This window comes from Grammomys surdaster, unplaced genomic scaffold (genome assembly GCF_004785775.1).
Source record: "Grammomys surdaster isolate TR1022 unplaced genomic scaffold, NIH_TR_1.0 354, whole genome shotgun sequence".
NCBI classification, from domain to species: domain Eukaryota; kingdom Metazoa; phylum Chordata; class Mammalia; order Rodentia; family Muridae; genus Grammomys; species Grammomys surdaster.
Genome location: NW_021604773.1, coordinates 627,301 through 647,418, shown reverse-complemented (window position 1 = coordinate 647,418; position 20,118 = coordinate 627,301). Strand labels below are relative to the sequence as shown.

The following is a 20,118-nucleotide window of genomic DNA, read 5'->3' as shown; positions in this document are numbered from 1 at the left end:
GGGAAGGGAGATCGTGAAAGGCCCGAATTTATATGTCTAGAGGGGACACTGATGTCTGAGTGTCCCCTCCTAGTGAACCATGGTGCTGATTGCACCAAGAGTCCCAAGGGGCTGGGGGGGGGGGGGCGGGGACGGAGGGAGGGGTTCTGTAACCGAAGATGCCAATCGTGGTGAGACAACAGGGTGGAGAGGCTGACACTCGAGCTTCCTGATGTGGTTAAAGGGTGAGGGCACTCAGGCACACCAGGCCAACACCGGCCTGGGAACTATCCAGCAGGCAGGGGACGCTGTGGGCGGGGCGAAGATAGGCACCGCCCCTCGCCGCCGCTGTCCGTGGTCTCAAAGTCTGAGAGGCCGCCGTGGGCGCCGAGAGCCGGGCTCCCCAGCCCGCGCGCCCGGGGGTCTATGGAGCGGCCCCTCTACGCCACCCAGAGGGCCCCACGCCGCGCCCCGAGCACGCCCAGCCGCCAGGTAACCCTGTCGGGAGCCCTGCGGGTGCGGGACGCCTGAAGGTTTGGCGGGAGGCAATGGGGACTTCTGGGTCCTGCTGAGATGCGGGGCTGAGACTATTGGTGACCTGGAAGCCACGGCATCTGGACACCTATACCTCCGGGATCCAGAGAGTGGTGCATGGTTGTTGGGGTCCTGGCCACAGAGGCTCGGGGGACTGACTAGACGTCAGTGCGTTTTGGGGAGGCTTGGAGGCCACCTAGATGCTTGGGACATGATCGGCTTGGACACCTAATCGTGAAGAGGAAAGAACCAGATGGACACATCCCTGGTTCTAGAGGATCTGGATTCCAATACCTGGGCCCCGAGTGACGCGTCCATCCTGGAGCCACGGTGACCAGCGGTGTCATGGACCAGGGTCTTACGCCCTGGTCTTTAGGGAGGAAGTTGTAGGTTGGGGATATTCAGCAACCGGGTCAGGTGGCGCCACCCCGAGGGGCTTGAGTGCTTCCAGAGCAGGACTTAGGGTGGGGTCCCTCTGACCTCCCTGCCTCTTTAGCCCAGGCTAGGAAGTGGGTGCAGCTGCAGACCTGGGGAGTGGGGCTCTGGGGATGGCTTTGGGGGGCAGATCCTTCGGGTGTTGGGAGCTATGGGAGGGTGGGGGATGAAGCCCGGAGCGTCTGGGCCCCGGCGAGGCGCCCGCCCCGAGCGCAGCTTGGGCATGCTTGGCACGCAGCGCGCGGGCCGGTCCGATCCGTATGCGCGCCGCGTGCGCCCATTGGTATGCGGGAGCCGGCCCGGCGCGGGCGTGAGGCGGGTGCGCTGGCGGGCCGCGCGGGGGAGGCGACGGCGGGGCACGTCCTCACCCGGAGCGCCAGGGTGGGAACCGCGGCTTCCCAGGAAGGGGAAACTGAGGAACGCATCCAGGCCAGCTCCTGGCTTGACCCTTGGGGACACGCACGCACCTCACTTTCCCTAGACATTCTTCCTCCAGGGAACTGAGCCCCATCTGCGACTCCTTCGCGCCTGAATTCTCGAGTCCCCGTCGAGATGGCGACCCCCTATCCCAGAAGCGGTGGCCGAGGTGAAGTCAAGTGCGGGGGCGGCCGTGGAGCTGGCGTCCCCTGGGATTTCCTGCCCGGGCTGATGGTCAAGGCCCCGCCCGGACCCTGGTGAGCAAATCTGCCTCTGAATGGCCTCTCCCCCGAAGGCGTGCGGGGGTGGGGGGAGCGGGGAGCTTCACGGCCTTTCAGATGACATTCATCCTCAGGTCAGTGCCCTGACCCTGTGTCTAGACTTCGTCACCCTCACTTATTGCTGAGTTCTGTTTTTAGTACCCCAGCTCCGAATTCACCCCCCCCCCCCGACATTCTCCAGCCAAGGAGAAGGTTCTGTCCCCAGCCCGGTGGCCTGACATCCCAACTGAAGCAAGAGGCTCGCCAGTTCAAGGCCAGCCAGAGCAAAATAGACTGTATCTCAAAAGGCAAAACCAAGAGCGGGGCGTGGTTGTGCACCCCTTCTATCTCGGCGCTCTGGAGGCAGAAACAAGCTAATCTCTCTATAAGTTTAAGGGCAGCCTACTGTACATAGTGAGACCCCTGTCTCCAAAAAAAAAAACAAAAACAAAAAGCCTAAGGAATATAGTTCAGTGGTAGACCCTGGGTTCAAACCCTAGTACCGCAAATACCGTAGTAATAATTAAATAATAATAATAATTGTTATTAAATAAATAAAGGTTCTGTCCCTGTCCTCAAAAGCCACCAGGGATGTAGAATTCGCACTCAGGTCTATCTCACTTCCTGAAGTGCTGGGACCACACTTCCAGGACCCTTTTGACACTTCCTCCATGCCGCCCGCCCAGCCTGCAGGCGCAGCGCAAAGAAAAGTCCCGCAACGCAGCGCGCTGGCGGCGCGGGAAGGAAAATCTCGAGTTCTTCGAGTTGGCCAAGCTGCTCCCTCTGCCCGGTGCCATCTCCAGCCAGCTGGACAAGGCGTCCATCGTGCGTCTTAGCGTCACCTACCTCCGCCTGCGTCGTTTTGCCGCGCTGGGGGCGCCGCCTTGGGGGTTGCGGGCTGTCGGGCCTCCGGCTGGCCTCGGTGAGTGCGCATGCTCATGCTGCCAAGTTCTCCCCTGCCGCCCCACCCCCAGCCTTGAGGACAGGACTGAGAAAGCCAGGTCCGCCCTGATCAGACTCCTGGACAGTCTACCTCACCTTTTGTGGTTTCCTAACTTATGCTCTCGAGGGGACAAAAGGTTGAGGATTTTTATAAACTTTTGACCTAAGTCAGAACCTGGCAGCAATCCAGATCACTAGAAAAGGTGGTTATTATTATTGTTGTCGTTTGATGAGACAGAGCCTTACTATGTAACCTCGACTAGCCTGGGACTTGATATGTGAACCTGGCTGGCCTCCAGCTCACGTGCCTCTGACTCCTATGGGTGCTGGGTTTAAAGGCGAACACCATCACTCTGTAGCCTGGCCTGGCCTGGAACTTGATATATAGTAGAGGCTAGCCCTGAATTTGGGATCCTCCTGCCTCCATCTCCTCAATGCTGGGAGCACAGGCGTCTGCCACCACACACAGCAGAGGCTATTCATTTTATTAGATGGGATGAACCAGTATTGCTACAAACGAAGTTTTCAGTTACCTAGTGCCTCCACTCAACCAGTAAGAGTAGGCTCCGGAATGGGCTTGTGGAGCTCCAGGGAATACAGAAAACTGGGGGCTGAAGTCCCCATTTGGGGTGAGGAGCCAACAATATGGCCTGGGGAGGATGACAGATCATCAGGAAGGTTCTCCTTGGTGACATTAGCTACGTGTCCATCCTGACACGTAGCTCTGCGCAGCCCTAGGTAGGTGCCTCCCCTCTTCCTGTGCTGCGTTGATGGTAGGCAGTGGTGATGCAACCTTTAATCCCAGCACTCAGGAGGCAGAGGCAGGAGGATCTCTGAGTTCGAGGCCAGCCTGCTCTACAGAGTGAGTTCCAGGACAGGTAGAGCTATAAAGAGAAGAAACCCTGTCTCAAAAAAAAAAAAAAGAAAGAAAGAAAAAAGAAGAGAAAAAGGCAAAGAAGGAAGGAAGAAAGAAAGAAAGAAAAGAAAAAAGGAGAAAAAGAAAGGAAGAAAAGAAATAGGAGTGACTATCAGACTTGCCCCCATCAGAGACTGATGACCATCTGCAAGGCTCCTGGAACTCCCTGCAAAGGGCCAGGCAGCCTTCGACATGTGGCTTGTGTCACCTAGCAGGAAACACACTAGACCAGAGTCCCTGCCCTGGCTGGTTCTGGAGTTGATTCACCCAGTGCTCCTGAGGCTGAAGCAGGAGAATCACCATGAGTATGAAGCCAGTCTCTGCTACACAATGAGATTTTGTCTCAAAACAAAAACAAAAAGGGCCAGGCAGGGTTTCATTTTCATCCCAGCACTTGAGAGACACAGGCAGGCAGATCTCTGTGGGTTTAGGTCCAGCCTCCTCTATGTAGCAAGATGAGAGAGGGCTACAGAAAGAGACCCAGCCTCAGAAACAAACAAACAAGAAAACAAATTCTAACAAGCAGACATGGGAACACACACCTGTAATTGTAACAAACAGGAAGACCAAGCTCATTCTCAGCTACACACTGAGTTCCAGGTCAGCCTGGGCTACAAGAGATCCTGTCTTTAAAAAAAAAAAAAAAAAAGATTAATAGAGAAAAAAAATGAAGCAAAAAGCCCCTTGAAGATGCAGGTGTGACACAGTAGGAGAAAATTTATAATCTATAATTTGCAACAATGTAGAATATGTAAGATGTCAACATATAGATGAATATCTCGTTTTTCTCCCCGCCTTTGATTACGGATGCATAGAATATTAGATTTTTCATCACTCTCGTTTATATATCCCTACTTAATTGTTATTACAGGACAGAGAAAGTGTTATCTATGGTCACAGGTGAAGAAACTCCCCCCCCCCCCCCGCCACACACACACACGCTCCGGAAGAATGGGGTCCTTGGGGTGGGGTTGGAGAGAGCTCCTATTCCCTTCCTGCCCTGGTACCCAGAGAGGAGGTGGGGGGGGGAGAGAAAATAGCATTGATTAAGCCCCGCAATAAATCACCATTTAAATTTAAATAATCCGGCTTCCCAGGCGGTAATTAGGCGAATTGACTGGCGCTGAGAGAATGCTGCATTAGCGAGGCTGATTACTGTCATTACCGCGAACAACATGTGCGCCGGCGGGGGATAAACATCTTGTCTATTGTCCCGGAGCCCCAGGGAGGGAAAAGGGGGGCTGAGAGAGCCCTGGCGGTGTCCAGCCCGCCAACACTTGGAGGGGCATCCGGAAGTTTCAAGAGATAGAGGCTCACTCTGGTCACAGCTCCCTGGATCGTCTCTTGGCCACTTCCACAATGCCCACCTGTGTACCAGAACCAACTGGTCAGGAGCGCGTGTGTGGGTGGCTCGACATCCTGTTTCCAGACAACCAAATCTCAAAATTTAGGCCCCTGCTAATCTACACACAAAGTAGCTCTCTGAAGTTTACAAGGGAGGCCCTGGGAAACTGAAGCCCAAAGATGAGGGCTACTTGGTTCGTTTTCTAAGAGGCTTTTATTTTATGTGTTTGGGTGTTTTGCCTGAATGCACTTGTACACAGGTGTCCACGGAGGCCAGAAGAGGGCAGCAGATCCCTCTGAAATTGGGAGTTACACACACTTGTGAGCCGCCCTGTAGATTCTGGAAATCAAACCCGGGTCCTCTGGAAGAGCAGCCAGTGCTCTTAACTGCTGAGCCAGGTCTTCAGCTTCCCTAAAAGTTTTTAAGCTTTTTTTTGGGGGGGGTGGCAGATTTTGAGGGTTAGAGGACACTCTGCAGGAGTTGATCTTCTCTTTGAGCACATGGATCAAACAGACAGGCTTGGGAACATGCTCCTTTACCTACTGACCTGTTTCAGTGACCTACTGACCTATTTCAGTGACCTCGAGTTCAAGTATTTATTTGTTTATTTATAGTCACGGTCTCTCTGTATAGTCCTAGATGGCCTAGAACTCTCTACTCACAGAAATCTGCCTCCCTCTGCCGTCTGGGATTAAAGTTAAACTCCACCATGTCTGTCTACTTTGGTTCAATTTTTAACTACCTCACTTGACATCCCTTCTGGGTCTGGGCTGTTAAGTTTTTTTTTAGTTTAGTTTTGTTTTGTCTTTTGTTTTAGATAATTCCCTATTCATCTCTTTCTCTAACCTTGCATTTTAAGCTTTTATTATTTTTTTTTAATTTTTGTATGAGGGTGTCTTGTCTGCATACCTGTCTGTGCACCACTTTCGTGCCTGGTGCCCAGGGAGGCCAGTAGAAGCCATTGTGTACCTGGTGACTGCAGTCACAGATGTTTGTAAGTCAACATGTGGGTGCTGAGAATTGAACCTGGGTCCTCTGGAAGAGCAAGCCAGTGCTCTTAACCTCTGAGCCACCTCTCCAGCCCTCATCCCCACCAGAAGGGGAAGTGAGGACCCCAAGGAAACAGACATAGCTAATTTGTGATTTATATTACTGGACAGTGGTAACTTCCTGAGTGTGTTGAGCCCAGAGGACATGTAACCCATACTGACAGACACAGCGAGCGGGATGGAGCACATTTGACTTATACTGTATAATAAGGAGTGGTTCTTCCCCCTCCTCCACCCCCTCAGGAGGGAACTGAGGCCTTGATTGATACAAGACAGTAACTAGGCCTAGGCTTCCTCAGATAGCCATGGTAGCAAGGATGGTGTGTTCGTGTTCTTGTCAGCCCCATTGGTTTAGGGATTGGTTACCCAGAAGGCCTGTTTCCCTGACTACGTAGCGCGACAGGCTCCTCCCACCTTGGTATTCACCTCACCTCTAAGCTTTAATCTATAAAACATGAGCCATCTATCCGGGAGCTTCAGAGTGTGTTGGGGGGAGGCTTTTTGTTTGTTTTGTTTTATTTTATTTTTTGAGACAGGTTTTTTCAGTGTAACCAGCCCTGGCTGTCTTGGACTTGCTTTGTACACTCCACTGGCCTCGAACTCACAGAGATCCTCCTGCCTTTGCCTCCCAAGTGCTGGGATTAAAGGCATGCGCCACCACTGGCTTCTTTGTACTGTTTTTTAGAGTTTTCAAAAACTGTATGTGTATGTGTTTGTGCCTACTTGTGCTTATGTGCACCGTGTGTGTGCGACTGTGGGAAGAGGCCAGTGGGTGCTGAATCCCCTGTGCTGAGGACCAAGATCCTCTGCAAGAGCGGTGTGTGTTCTTAGCTGCTGAACCATCTATCCAGTCGTTTTATCATTCTTTATAAGTGTGTGTGCACATGAGCACATGCATCTATGTATGTCTGCATGAGTTTGTGTGTGTGTGTGTGTGTGTGTGTGTGTGTGAGAGAGAGAGAGAGAGAGAGAGAGAGAGCGCAGATGTCAACTCTTGCCTTCCTCCTTTTCTTGAGATAAGTCTGTTTATTGTTCAGTGTAGCACAAGAAAGGCTAGCACAGGGCAGGCTAACACAGAGCAGGCTAGCACAGGGCAGGCTAGCACAGGGCAGGCTAACACAGGGCAGGCTAGCACAGGGCAGGCTAGCACAGGGCAGGCTAGCACAGGGCAGGCTAGCACAGGGCAGGCTAACACAGAGCAGGCTAGCACAGGGCAGGCTAACACAGGGCAGGCTAACACAGGGCAGGCTAGCACAGGGCAGGCTAACACAGAGCAGGCTAACACAGGGCAGGCTAACACAGGGCAGGCTAGCACAGGGCAGGCTAACACAGAGCAGGCTAGCACAGGGCAGGCTAACACAGAGCAGGCTAGCACAGAGCAGGCTAACACAGGGCAGGCTAGCTGGCCCATGGGCTCCTAGGGAGTCTTCCAACTTCATCTCTCATCTCTGAGTAGGAATGATGAATTACAGTGTTCACTACCATGTCCCGTTTCACATGGGTTTGAACTAGGTCTCTATACTTGGTGTAGCAGATGTTGTCCCAGCTGGACTCTCTCCCCAGCCCTCTCCCCAAGGTCGTTTGTTCACTGAGCTAAAACAATGTTGGGGGAATGCAGGGAATGTTCAATAAACTGTCATTGAGTGAGGTGACATCTTAGTCCCCAGTTAGGACTCAACCTTAAGAGGAAGTGACCTTTGAACTGAGACTTGAAGGAGTGAAGAAGCCAGCTGTGAGAAGGGCCAGGCAGAGGGCTGGAGCAAAGGGCTAGAAGCAGAAGGAAACAGTGAGGGATAGACCAGGGGTTGGGGGGGGGATGTTGGATAAACTGAGAAAGAAGGTGTGAAAGCGGGGAGGGGGAAGGGAGAGACCTCAGAAACTCTCAGGAGTGGTCTAGACTGGCACATTATCATTCTTCCTGATGATATATTAGTCACCCACTGTATGCCTGTTTGTGCCTCTAGAAGGCTTTGATGTACAAAACCCAACTGCTCCCAGCACAGGGCTGGGGTTGGGATTCAGTTGGTAGAGCATTTGCCTAGCATGTAGACAGTCCTGCGCTTCATCCCCAGCACTAGACAAACCAGGCACAGTGCAGGCCTGTAATCCCAGTGTCCAAGAAGAGAAGGAAGGAGGGGGGATCTGGAGTGCAAGATCATCTTCGGATGCACAGTGAACTACAGCCGGGCGGTGGTGGTGCACACCTTTGATCCCAGCACTTGGGAGGCAGAGGCGGGTGGATCTCTGTGAGTTCGAGGCCAGCCTGGTCTACGGAGTGAGTTCCAGGACAGCCAGGACTACACAGAAAAAAAAAAAACTGTCTTGAAAGAAAGAGAGATATAATTCTCACAAGTTGAGGTCCCCTGGGCATCCATTGAGTCCGATGATAACAGACACTGGGTGATAGGACAACTCCTCTTCCAATCCCTAGAGTCATGAAAACCTAGCCCTTCATCCCTAAGGACCCAAGGCAGGAGACTCATAGGATGGAAAGGGAGGGGACCCCTGAAACTTGATAAGGATCTTACCTGTTCTCCCTTTTCTGAGCCTACCTCTCTCTGCCCAAGGGTCTCCCTTCATCCTCTCTCCCCACCCACCTCAGGGTTCCACCACCCTGATGTTGCCTGACAAATGTTCATTAATTGAATAAGTGATTAAGTGAATAAGTGATTTCAGGGTCTCTGGACTTCCAGGGGGGCAGCTATGAAGGAGGAACACACCTGTTGAATTGGGACATGGACAGGGGGCTGTGGGTGGGAGGGATGGGGAGCAGGTAGGTTTGGGGAGGTAGAAAGTGGGGGTACTAAGACATCAGTCAGCAATCCTAAGCACACCTTGGAGGTCCTTGTAGCAGAGGATAGGTCATGTGCACGGGGGTTGGGGGGACAGCAGGTCCCCAAGCTCCCCCCACTGTACACCCCCGTCCCAGCCTGCCCATTAATGTTGTTAATTGCAGCGGCTCAGTCTGACCTGGACTGATCCCTGGAGAGGGAAAATGAAGGAATTAGCAAAAATGACAGGGGAAAATTGCCACAATTAGCAGGCAGCATTGTTCCTGCCTGTCACGGGGCTGCTTGGAGCTGGGTTTTGGGGGAGGGGTCCCCATCACCCCCCACACTTATTGTTCCTGGAGGTTCAGATGGGGAGGAAGCAGGAGAAACAGCAGTTAGATTGGGGGGGGGGGGTCTATGGAGGCCTGGGGTGGACTCTGACAGCCTGGCTGACTTGGGGGAGTCCTGAGGAACAGGAATGGCGGGGTCCTGCCCAGGAACAGAACCACGCCTACCTCACTCCCTGCTTCCCTCCCTCGTGCTGCTCAGACGTTGGCAGTCTAGGAACTCAGGCCCCTGCAGCCAACCCATTTAAAGAGGAAACTGAGGCACAAGAGGAAGAGGTGATCCAGGCCCTCAGCCTAACAGAGGGAAAGTCACTGACAGAGTGCTTGGGTCTCTCTTGGGGGTTGGGGGAGTATCGTCTTCTATAGCAATCTTGTGGATGGCATCCAGGAGTCCTGACTGGGTATGGGGGACAACTGTGTCATCCAACCAATGTCTTAGTGGCCATCTGTCTCGGAATGTATGACTCTCTGAAATTCTAGGTTTCTCCTCTTTATTTGTGCCTTCATCTCAACACATCTGCAAAAGTTACTCTGTTGTATACATGTCTCTGCCATGATATACTATACAAAAATGACAGGAGATATAGCTCAGTGGATAGAGCCCCTGCCTAGAATCCCCCAGTGAGGGGCTGGGGGCGTGGCTCAGTGGTAGAGCCCCTGCCTAGAATCCCCCAGGGAGGGGCTGGGGGCGTGGCTCAGTGGGAAAGTAACTGCCTAATATGTGCAAGACTCTGGGTTCAAGCCACAGCACTGAAAAAATGAAAGCCGAAACATTGTACTCGAGTCTGGTGGTGCATCCCTGTAAGTGTAGTTCTCAGGAAGCTGAGGCAGGAGAATGGCAAATTTGAGTCAAACTTGGATTACTTATTGAGATTCTTTCAAAGAAACTAAAATTTTTCAACCAAAATTTATCCAGAGTGAAATTAGCTCGCTCTTTTAAAAATTTAAATTATGTGTTTGTGTGTTCATATGTATATGTGGCCAGGACACAGCACACATGTGGAGGTCAGAGGACACTCTGTGAGAATCAAGTCTCATCGTACCACAGAAGTTCTGGGGATCAAACTCAGATTTTCGAGTTTGATGGTACATGCACTTATCCACTAAACCATTTCAACAACAGATGTGTAGCACCGACAGAACCCAGAAGAGGGCATCAAATCCCTGAGACTAGAGTTACAGATAGTTGTGATCGGCCATAGAATCCAACCCGGGTAACTTCCGCAAGAGCAGCTAGTGCGTGCTCTTAACAACTCAGCCGTTTCTCTACACCTCCCCCATCCCAGCTATTAGACAGGGTTTCACTCTGTGCCCTGACTGGCCTGGAACTTGCTGTGTAGACAAGGCTCTTTTAAAGTATCCAAATCGGCACCATTTACTGCGTAGTCCCAAAGGAGTCGAGCAGCCAAGAAGCATCCACCTCCCCAGTGCTGGCAACCACGGACCTGCTTTCTCTTCCCATTGATTTGCCAGTTTTAGACATTTCACAGACATCTCATAGATGCGGGATCACCGTGGCCTCTTGTGCCTGTCTGCTTTCATAATATTCCACCACAGATCGAGGCTTCATTTTTCTTCACAGTTAGATTGTATTCCTCTCAGGGGATCTACCGCGGTTTGTAACCCATTCTTGGAGGATGGACAGTGGGGGATTTTTCTTGGCTTTGTGTGATGCTGTTCTCTCCATGTGCATACAGCACTCCTCACAACAGCTATCTTCAGGTTGTTGGGTTGTGAAGGGATTGCCAGAGGCTCACATAGCTCGTTTTTACTTGTTGAAGAATCTCCAAGCTGTTTTCTTCAGCTGCTATCTTAGTGTACGTTCTGCCCTGCAGTGCAAATTTCTCTACCTGCTCTCATAATTTTGTATTTCTTTCTCTTTTGTTATTGTTTTTAGTGCAGAGGATTGAACCCAGAGCCTATGAATGCTACCACAGAGCCCCTCACTGGGGGATTCTAGGCAGGGCTCTACCACTGAGCCATGCCCCCAGCCCCTCACTGGGGGATTCTAGGCAGATGCTTTATCACTGATCTTTGTTGGCACCCCTCTTTTCAACTTTTGAGATACTCATTTGTTATGTACCCCAGGCAAGTCTTTAGGTCTTGGTTCTCCTACCTTAGCCTGCCAAGTAGTTGGAATTACAGGACTTCTCCACCAGGTTGGCTTCAGTCTTGGGTTATTCATCGGACCTGTCTTCAGGGCCCAGTGAGGACAGTCTGCCCAGCACTACCTGTACTGTACCTGTGAACAGCAGTACTCAAGAACTTTTTATTTTGGTGTGCAAAAGAGTGAGGGAGTGGACAAGTCCCTCTTTCCAATGTTTGTCACTCAGTCTTGGTCTCCCTGTCCCATAGGGAACAGCCATCCTGTGAACGTGTTCTCTAAGGTGGCTGGCTGGGAATTTAAGACTGACTGGGCCCCTAAGGGCTGCTCAGAGCAGTGAGCCAGACCAAGAGGCCCTGACTGTCCTCCTCCTTCTGTCCCCAGCCCCAGGCCGCCGAGGCCCTGTGGCTCTGGTCTCTGAAGTCTTCGAGCAACACCTGGGTGGACACATCCTACAGGTGAGGTCCCTTCCTAGCCTGCTGCTTCATGCTGCCATCTGGTGGTAGCATCTGGGAATAGCACTGTTTTTCCTGTGTCAATTCCTTGTAGAGAACTGGACAGAACTAAAGGTTCCTTGGTTACCTTCCCTACACCCTCTCCTTTTCTCTCAACTCTAGTCCTTGGATGGCTTCGTGTTCGCCTTGAATCAGGAAGGAAAATTCCTCTACATCTCAGAGACAGTGTCCATCTACCTGGGTCTCTCACAGGTAAGAATCCCCCGAAGTGGCCGCCATCTTTACTGCCTGGCCTATGCATGCCCTTGCTGTCTTCTGGTATCACTAAGCACAACATGAAGAACAGACAACCTTCCTTGGTATCCCACAAAGCATCCCAGTGCATGCTGGAGGACTCAAGCAGGACCACAAGTTCAAAGCCAGCCAGGGAGACTTAGCAAGACCTCGTCTCAAAATTAAAATGTGATCTAGAGATAGTTTCTACGGTGGCGTGTGCTCGCCTAGAATCCCCCAGCGTGGGTGGGAGCTCAGTGAGGGTGTGATTCAGCAGTATATCACTTGTGTAGCATTCTGGAGGTCCTGGGATTCAATCCACTGTGACTGGGGCAGGATTACAGCTGGGGTGATAGAATGTTTGCCTAGTATTCACAAAGCCCTAGGCTCCTTACATAAACTGGACATGGTGGTGAGGTATAAGCCTACACATTAAATTCCAGGATCCCAAAGGTGGAGACAGGAGGATCAGAAGACCCAGGCCAGCCTAGGCTATATGAAACTAAAAACAGACCAAAAACAAAACAAACAAAAACAAAAACAAAACAAAAACAAAAAGAAAAAACCCACTCCCCTAAGCGGGGACTTGGATGTGTAAGTGACAAAGGTGGATAAAGTGGTGTAGGGGCAGGGTGGGGGTGGTGAGGACTATAGGACTACAGTGGGGATGAAGGTTGGAGGGAGATAGGTCACCCAATGCAAGCAGAGGAACAGCAGAAGAAGACATGGTGGGTTTCTGAGTAAGAATCGCCATGGTTGAATATGCAGCTTTCAGGAGAGTTTTAAATGGGGGGGCTTGAAGGTCAGAGGCTCACTGTGGAATCAGAGCATGATCAGAACGGAAAGCTAGAGGCTGTACTGAGAGGGCCTGGCATGCGATCCCTGTGAGATCTGAGAGGCCAGTCTCCAAGACTCTAACTCATTAAAGAGCTGAAAACTGCCGGGCTTGATTTCCACCACTTGGGAGGCTGAGGCAGAAGGATCACCACAAGTCTGAGGCCAGCCTAAGCTACCTAGCAAACCTCTGTCTAAAAGAAAAGGGGGGAGCAGGTGTTGCGACACATGCCTTTAATCCAAAATTTCAGGAGGTACAGGCAGGCAGATTAATACTTTTGAGGCCAACCTTGTCTACATATAATAAATGAATTCTAGAACACCCAGAGCTATAAAAGTGAGACCCTGTCTCAAGACAAACAAACAAACAAAAGCCTCTCCCACCCTAATTTTAAAAAGCAGGAAACTTCTAAGAAAAACACAAGCCCAGTGAGAAGTGCACTTGAGGGTTGAGCGAGCAGGTGGGCCTAAGCTAAACCCAGCCTCAGCTATTGCGGTCACGCGCTCCTGCATTCCCCTCCATCACCGGCAGGTGGAGCTGACGGGCAGCAGCGTCTTTGACTACATCCATCCTGGGGACCACTCCGAGGTCCTAGAGCAACTGGGATTGCGAGCCGCAACCACCGGTCCCCCTACGCCGCCTTCCGTGTCCTCCTCTTCCTCCTCCTCGTCTTCCTCCTCGCTGGTGGACACCCCCGAGATTGGTAATTTCCAGGAATCCCCTCCTAGCCAATGAATGAAGCCTGAGGGTAGATCTTGGTGTTTGTGCTTAACATACTATAAAACAAGATTTTGTAAAAACAAAACAACAACAACAACAAACCCACAATGGGTCAAGCCAACTTAAGGCAGTAACACTAGGGTGTCTAAACTTGCCTGGTTCCCCAGAATGGCCAAAATACACCAAAATTTGGGCTGCTACATGGAAGTGGGAATAAGACTGAGAGCTTTTTTTTTTTTTTTTTTTTTTTTTTTTTTTTTTTTTTAACATTCCACTGTGCCTGTAAGTGTTTCACTGGGCCCTAACCTCAAACCCACAAGCCAGGAGGGATGGCCTCCAAATCCAGGCACAGCACAGAGAGATCAAGTTACTTGCTCCAAGTCACCCACCTATCCCATCTTTTTAATTGTGTGTGCATGTGGTGTGTGTTTAACTTTCAGAAGCCAGTTCTTTTGTTGATGTTTTTGTGGGTTTTTTTGGGGGGGTGTTTGTTTTTTGTTTGTTTGAGGCAGGGTTTCTCTGTATAACCGCCCTGGCTGCCCTAGAACTCACTGTGTAGACCAGGCTGGCTTTGAACTCAGAGATCCTCCTGCCTCTGCCTCCTGAGTGCTGAGGTAAAGGCACTGTCTTCCTTTTTCTTTTATACTTCTAGTCTGTGGCAGGGGACCTGGCTGTGGCAATAGTCCTAGCCTGCCCTCTGTGGGTTACAGGTGGCTGCTCCAGCCTGGGTCAGACTGATGCCAGCAGATGCCTGGGGGACAGAACTGAGAGATGGCTTCTGAGCAGGAAAGAGGGGCTCATCTGACCTTGGACCCGGCTGTCCCATTAGGGGAGATTATTTTATCAGTGTACCTGTGTGACCATTAGATGTATCTGAGTATCTGGAGCAGCCGCACTGAAGCTGGTTCTGAGTTGACAGGATTCTGGAAAACTCTTTAATAGTTCCCTCTTGTTCTGCCTCAGAAGCCAGCCCCACTGAGGCATCCCCTGCCTTCCGGGTCCAGGAGCGGTCCTTCTTTGTTCGCATGAAATCCACCCTCACCAAGAGGGGCCTGAATGTCAAAGCCTCGGGGTACAAGGTAGGTTTGAGCTGTCTGTCTCCCTCCTGTGTGCCAGCTATTAGAAGACAGAATATTGAGAACAGACACCGAGAAACACTCAAAGCCTCCCCTGGGCCAAGAGATCTGTGGGTATCAGGTGGAACTGGGTGAGGCTTTGATCTGGCTGTGGTCCTCCTGCCTCAGCAGTCACACCTGGCACCTTCCCAGACACCCCCACCATCCACAGGTTATTCACGTGACAGGGCGCCTGAGGGCCCGAGCCCTAGGCCTCGTAGCCCTTGGACACACGCTGCCCCCAGCCCCACTGGCTGAGTTGCCTCTGCATGGACACATGATTGTCTTCCGCCTCAGCCTGGGCCTCACCATCCTTGCTTGTGAGAGCAGGTACCGGGGTAGGGGCGGGAGGGAAGGTGGGTCCACTGGAGACCTGGGGATATGTGAGGATCAATCAACCCCGGGGCTTCAGTCTGGGGCCAGGGGGAGTTATGGGAGGAAAGAGGGCAAGAGAGATGGCAAACGCCTGGAAGAAGGGAGGCCAGCCCTGGCTCCCTGGCCAGGCTTCCCCATTTCTGTTTCTGGCCTCCTGGAACTCTTCTTTCCCTTCACCTATATTATCACTATGCCCATTTTACAGAAGGAAACTGCAGCACTGCAAGGGTGTGGACCCTGGGGAACGCTGACACCGTCTCCAATCACCCAATGTCTCCCGACTCCCTTTCCCTTTCTTTCCCGTGTCCTCCAGAGTTAGTGACCATATGGACATGGGACCCTCAGAACTCGTGGGGCGCAGCTGCTACCAGTTTGTCCATGGACAGGATGCCACCAGGATCCGTCAAAGCCATCTGGACCGTGAGACACACTTCTGTACCCTCTCCCCGCCCACCTACCGCCACAAAGACACGAATGACCCTGCTTCCCTGGAAGTCCTTCTTCAGGGCTAACCAGAGTCTCTGGTTGCACTGCAGCTCCTGGGGGCTGTTTGGAACAGAAAAGCACTAAAGAGGCTGAGCAATGGCTGGGGGTGGGCAGTAACTGGGGCATGAGGGGGTCTCTGACCGATGCTGGGGTACCTCTGGGTCTCTGACTACCTCTGTGCCTTTCTCTGTCTTTCTCGATTCTCCTCACTCTTGCGGCCTCTGCCTGTCTCCTGCCCACCTGCCTTGACCCTCCCCACCCCTCTGGGCTCTCTGCTCCCCTGGGATGGACCAGTGCTGGACAAAGGGCAGGTGGTGACTGGTTACTACCGTTGGCTGCAGCGTGCGGGGGGCTTCGTGTGGCTGCAGTCTGTAGCCACTGTGGCCGGGAACGGGAAGAGCGCTGGGGAACATCACGTGCTGTGGGTCAGTCACGTGCTCAGGTGAGAGGTGGCCGATCGCGGCAGCCGCTCCCCATCCCAGCCCTCCCAGGGCCTTTAAGGGAGGGCTCTGTAGGCATGGAATGGCCTCACTTGGCGGACATGGAGAGGAACCACTATTGGGAGGAGACGTATCTGTGATAGAGGCAGGGCAAGAACGCTCATGTGGTGTGTGAGCTGGACGCTAGGTCACTGGGGAGCCACAGCGGATTCTATACAGGGAGAACAGAGCATTTGGGGCTGGAGCACAGAGTGAGGGCCAGAGGAGCCTATAAATGGCCCCGGGACATTTTCCCCGTGGTCACTGGAGATCTCTTGAAAATTTTATGTCTGGAGGGGATCACAGGCAAATAGGCACTTTTGGAAAAACCCTTCTTTCTGCTGAGAGCTGACTGGGAGGTTATAGGGACTGGAGAACAACAGGAGGCTGCGGCAGGGATTAACAGATGCGAGGAGAGAAGGGGTGCCATCTGCCCCTTTGCTGAGCTGCTTTGATTTGGAGAGAACAGGTGATTTAGACGGAAGAGACACAGATAACCATGACTTGCTTAGAGGACGCCTAGGTAACACGAGGTGGCTGATGGTGGCCCGGGTTTGCCATAGGACGGAGAACTCAGATGAGAATAAATTTGAAACTGGGTCTGGTACTCTGGTCCCAGCCAGTGGAAAGACTAAGGTAGTGGAAAGACGGAGAATTGAAAGTTCAAAGCCACCTTGGGAAACCTGGGAAGACTCTGTCTCAATAAGGAATGCTCAGTGGTAGAGCCCTGCCTAGAATCCCCCAGTGAGGGGCTGGGGGCGTGGCTCAGTGGTAGAGCCCCTGCCTAGAATCCCCCAGTGAGGGGCTGGGGGCGTGGCTCAGTGGTAGAGCCCCTGCCTAGAATCCCCCAGTGAGGGGCTGGGGCGTGGCTCAGTGGTAGAGCCCCTGCCTAGAATCCCCCAGTGAGGGGCTGGGGGCGTGGCTCAGTGATAGAGTCTCTGCCTAGAATCCCCCAGTGAGGGGCTGGGGGCGTGGCTCAGTGGTAGAGCCCCGCCTAGAATCCCCCAGTGAGGGGGCTGGGGGCGTGGCTCAGTGGCAGAGCCCTGCCTAGAATCCCCCAGTGAGGGGCTGGGGGCGTGGCTCAGTGATAGAGTCTCTGCCTAGAATCCCCCAGTGAGGGGCTGGGGGCGTGGCTCAGTGGTAGAGCCCCTGCCTAGAATCCTCCAGTGAGGGGCTGGGGGCGTGGCTCAGTAGTAGAGCCCCTGCCTAGAATCCTCCAGTGAGGGGCTGGGGGCGTGGCTCAGTGGTAGAGCCCCTGCCTAGAATCCCCCAGTGAGGGGCTGGGGGCGTGGCTCAGTGGTAGAGTCCCTGCCTAGCACATAGGAGTTCTTGGATCTAATTAACCGTGTGAGTGTGTGTGTGTGTGTGTGTGTGTGTGTGTGTGTGTGTATTCAACTAGGAGTTTATAGGTCTGGTAGAAAGTTTTTAGTGCCGCGGGGTAGTAGCCACAAGTTCCATACTGGAAAATGTCTGTACTCACTGCTGTCCCAAGATTTCTGGTTTTCAGTTCCATCATCTTGTCCCCAGCCATGCTGAAGGCGGTCAAACACCCCTGGATGCCTTCCAGCTTCCAGCCATTGTGTCTCAGGAGGAGCCATCCAGCCCGGGTCCAGAGCCCACAGGTAAGCTATCTCTACACCCAGGGAAGGCGGAGGGACCACTGGGACTACCCGTGTGGAAGCCATTCAACACGTGTGGCTGTTTACATTGACACCTGGAGTTAAATGTCCTTCGGGCTGAGGAGATGACTCAGTGGGTAAAGTGCTTGCCAGGAAAGTGTAAGTACACGGGTGTAGCCCTCATAAAGGAGAGCCAGGTGCGAAACACACATCTGGAATCCGGTGCTGGGGAGGTAGAGAGGTGAGACAGGAGGATTCCTGAGGCTGAACTGGCAAGCTCGATGTTGATTGAGAGACCCTGTCTCAAAGTGTAAAGTGGAACCGGGCAGTGGTGGCGCACGCCTTTAGTCCCAGCACTCAGGAGGCAGATTTCTGAGTTCGAGGCCAGCCTGGTCTACAGAATAAGTTCCAGGACAGCCAGGGCTACACAGAGAAACCCTGTCTCAAGAAAAAAATCTACCCGGCTGAGGGCTCTTGTTCTTGCAGAAGACTCAAGTTTCATTCCCAGCATCCACAGGGCTCAAAGCCACGCATATTTCTAGTTCTCAGGGACCTGATGCCCTCTTCTGGCTTCTGTAGGCAGCAGGCATTCATGTGATACATAGACTCACACATTAAATAATTCTAAGTGGGGCCAGGAAGCCTGAGCCAGAGAGCGCTGGCTGCTCTCGCAGAGGACTAGGGTTAAATCCCCAGCACCCACATGATGACGTTCAGCTATCTGTGACTCCAGTTCTGGTGGATCTAATGCGCGCTCTCTCTGTCTCTCTCTCTGTCTCTCTCTCTGTCTCTCTCTCTGTCTCTCTCTCTGTCTCTCTCTCTCTCTCTCTCTCTCCTGGCCTCCAGAGGCAATAGCCATGCACGCAGTACAGACACACATGCAGGCAAAGCACTCAAACACATGAAACGAATCTAAACAATCTGAATAATAGTTCTCTAGGAATTAAAAACAGCTGGGGTGGGGAGCAACGTCTCAGGCCAAGCCTGTATTCCCACCACTCAGAGGCAGGTGGGTCTCTGTAAGTGTGATGCCAGCCTGGTCTATGTAATCAGTTCTAGACTAGGAGAGCTACACAGTGAGAACCTGACCTCGAAAACAACACAATCAAGCAGGGCATGAGGTCGCACACCTTTAATCAAAGCAGTTGGGAGGCAGAGGCAGGCAGATCTCTGAGTTCAAGGCCAGCCCTGTCTACAGAGTGAGTTCCAGGCCAGCCAGAACTACATTGTGAGACCCTGTCTCACAAAGAAAACAACAACAACAACAAACTAACCTTCATCCTACCCTAAAATTAAACATCCTCTTCCTAAAATATATCCACCCCATTTCAGATAGTCACCAGCAACATGTGGCCAGTGGCTGTCTCTCAGGACAATACAGATGAGATATGTCCAGTACTATACAAAGTTCTATGGCTGTAAGGGAGGGCGTGCTGGAGAGTTCCAGAACCTGTAGAAGTCGAGCTAGGATTTCTCAGTCTAGGCTTTACTGGCATGTCAGGGCTGGATGGATCTCAGCTGTGCTGTGGGAGGTGCCTACTGTGGGCCTGAGGGGGGACAACCGTTGGGGCTTGGGAACTGCAGGCCTGCCGCACTGCACCTGTACTTCAAGAGCAAGGGCTGGGGACACACACATTCCTTCAGAAGCCTCCTTCTAGGTTGCCTTGGTAGTGAGGGACTATAATGCCAGTTACTGGGGAGGCTGAGACAGGGAGATACCAAGGTTAGCCTGGACAACTTAGCAAGACTATGTCTCAAAGAGTAAAAGGGGCTGGAGGGCGGGGGTGACCCAGTGGATACAGGGCTTACTGTGCACGCATAAAATCCTGAGTGTGGGCCAGGGGATGGTATGCATCCACCTTTCACCCCAGGACTAGCAGGAGGGCAGAGGCAAGCAGATGGATCTCTGTGAGCTCCAGGCTACAGAGTGAGTCCCAGGACAACCAGGACACACAGAGAAAACCTGTGTTGAAAATAAAACCAAAACCCAAGCAAACAAAAGACCTGTGTTTGGATCTCCAGCACCCGTATAATATCTGGGTGATCGCAGTGTTGAGAGGGGTAGACACACGTAGATCCCAGGAGTTTGCTGGCCAACCAGCTTAGCCAGAAACATATGAGCTCAAGGTTCAGTAAGTGTCTCTGTGTCTCTGTCTCAAAGAACAATAATCCAGTGAGATGGCTCATCAGGTAGAAAGGCCTTGCCCTGTGACCTCCACGTGTATATCATGGAGCCTGTGCACCCACACTCACACATACACAGAGCAATTATAAAAGCGGCTGCTGAGATGGCTCAGCAGGTAACCAGCCAAATCTGATGACCTGAGTTTGATTCTCAGAACCCACATAAAGGTAGAAATAGAAACCTGACTCAGCAAAGCTGTCCTCTGACCTGGTCCACACCTTCATGATAGCATGCACGCCTCCATCGTACACACGGTCATCATGACGACGATAATAGCAGTGATAAGGAAGAGGACCAGCGTTGATGTCACCTCCATACCTCACCCACACACAGAAAGTCAAAAAAAGGCTTAGAATCTAGTTCAATGGTAGGCCTAAGGAGAATCCATCACTGAGGGGCTGGGGGCGTGGCTCAGTGGTAGAGCCCCTGCCTAGAATCCCCCAGTGAGGGGCTGGGGGCGTGGCTCAGTGGTAGAAC

The 20,118-nt window shown here is 52.3% G+C and overlaps 1 protein-coding gene across 1 annotated transcript in view; it reads left to right on the top strand.

Annotated features, from left to right (window-relative positions):
• The first annotated feature begins 335 nt into the window (after nt 1-335).
• Npas1 (neuronal PAS domain protein 1) overlaps nt 336-20,118 on the top strand; it is a 20,842-nt gene continuing 1,059 nt past the window's right edge. The window contains exons 1-11 of the mRNA XM_028779542.1: nt 336-471; nt 1,445-1,622; nt 2,312-2,547; nt 11,484-11,557; nt 11,717-11,806; nt 13,194-13,365; nt 14,346-14,461; nt 14,670-14,827; nt 15,186-15,292; nt 15,653-15,800; nt 17,365-17,459. Of these exons, the coding sequence (XP_028635375.1) occupies nt 1,501-1,622; nt 2,312-2,547; nt 11,484-11,557; nt 11,717-11,806; nt 13,194-13,365; nt 14,346-14,461; nt 14,670-14,827; nt 15,186-15,292; nt 15,653-15,800; nt 17,365-17,459 (1,318 nt within the window). The 5' untranslated portion in view covers nt 336-471; nt 1,445-1,500. The remainder of the gene's footprint in view (nt 472-1,444; nt 1,623-2,311; nt 2,548-11,483; nt 11,558-11,716; nt 11,807-13,193; nt 13,366-14,345; nt 14,462-14,669; nt 14,828-15,185; nt 15,293-15,652; nt 15,801-17,364; nt 17,460-20,118) is intronic.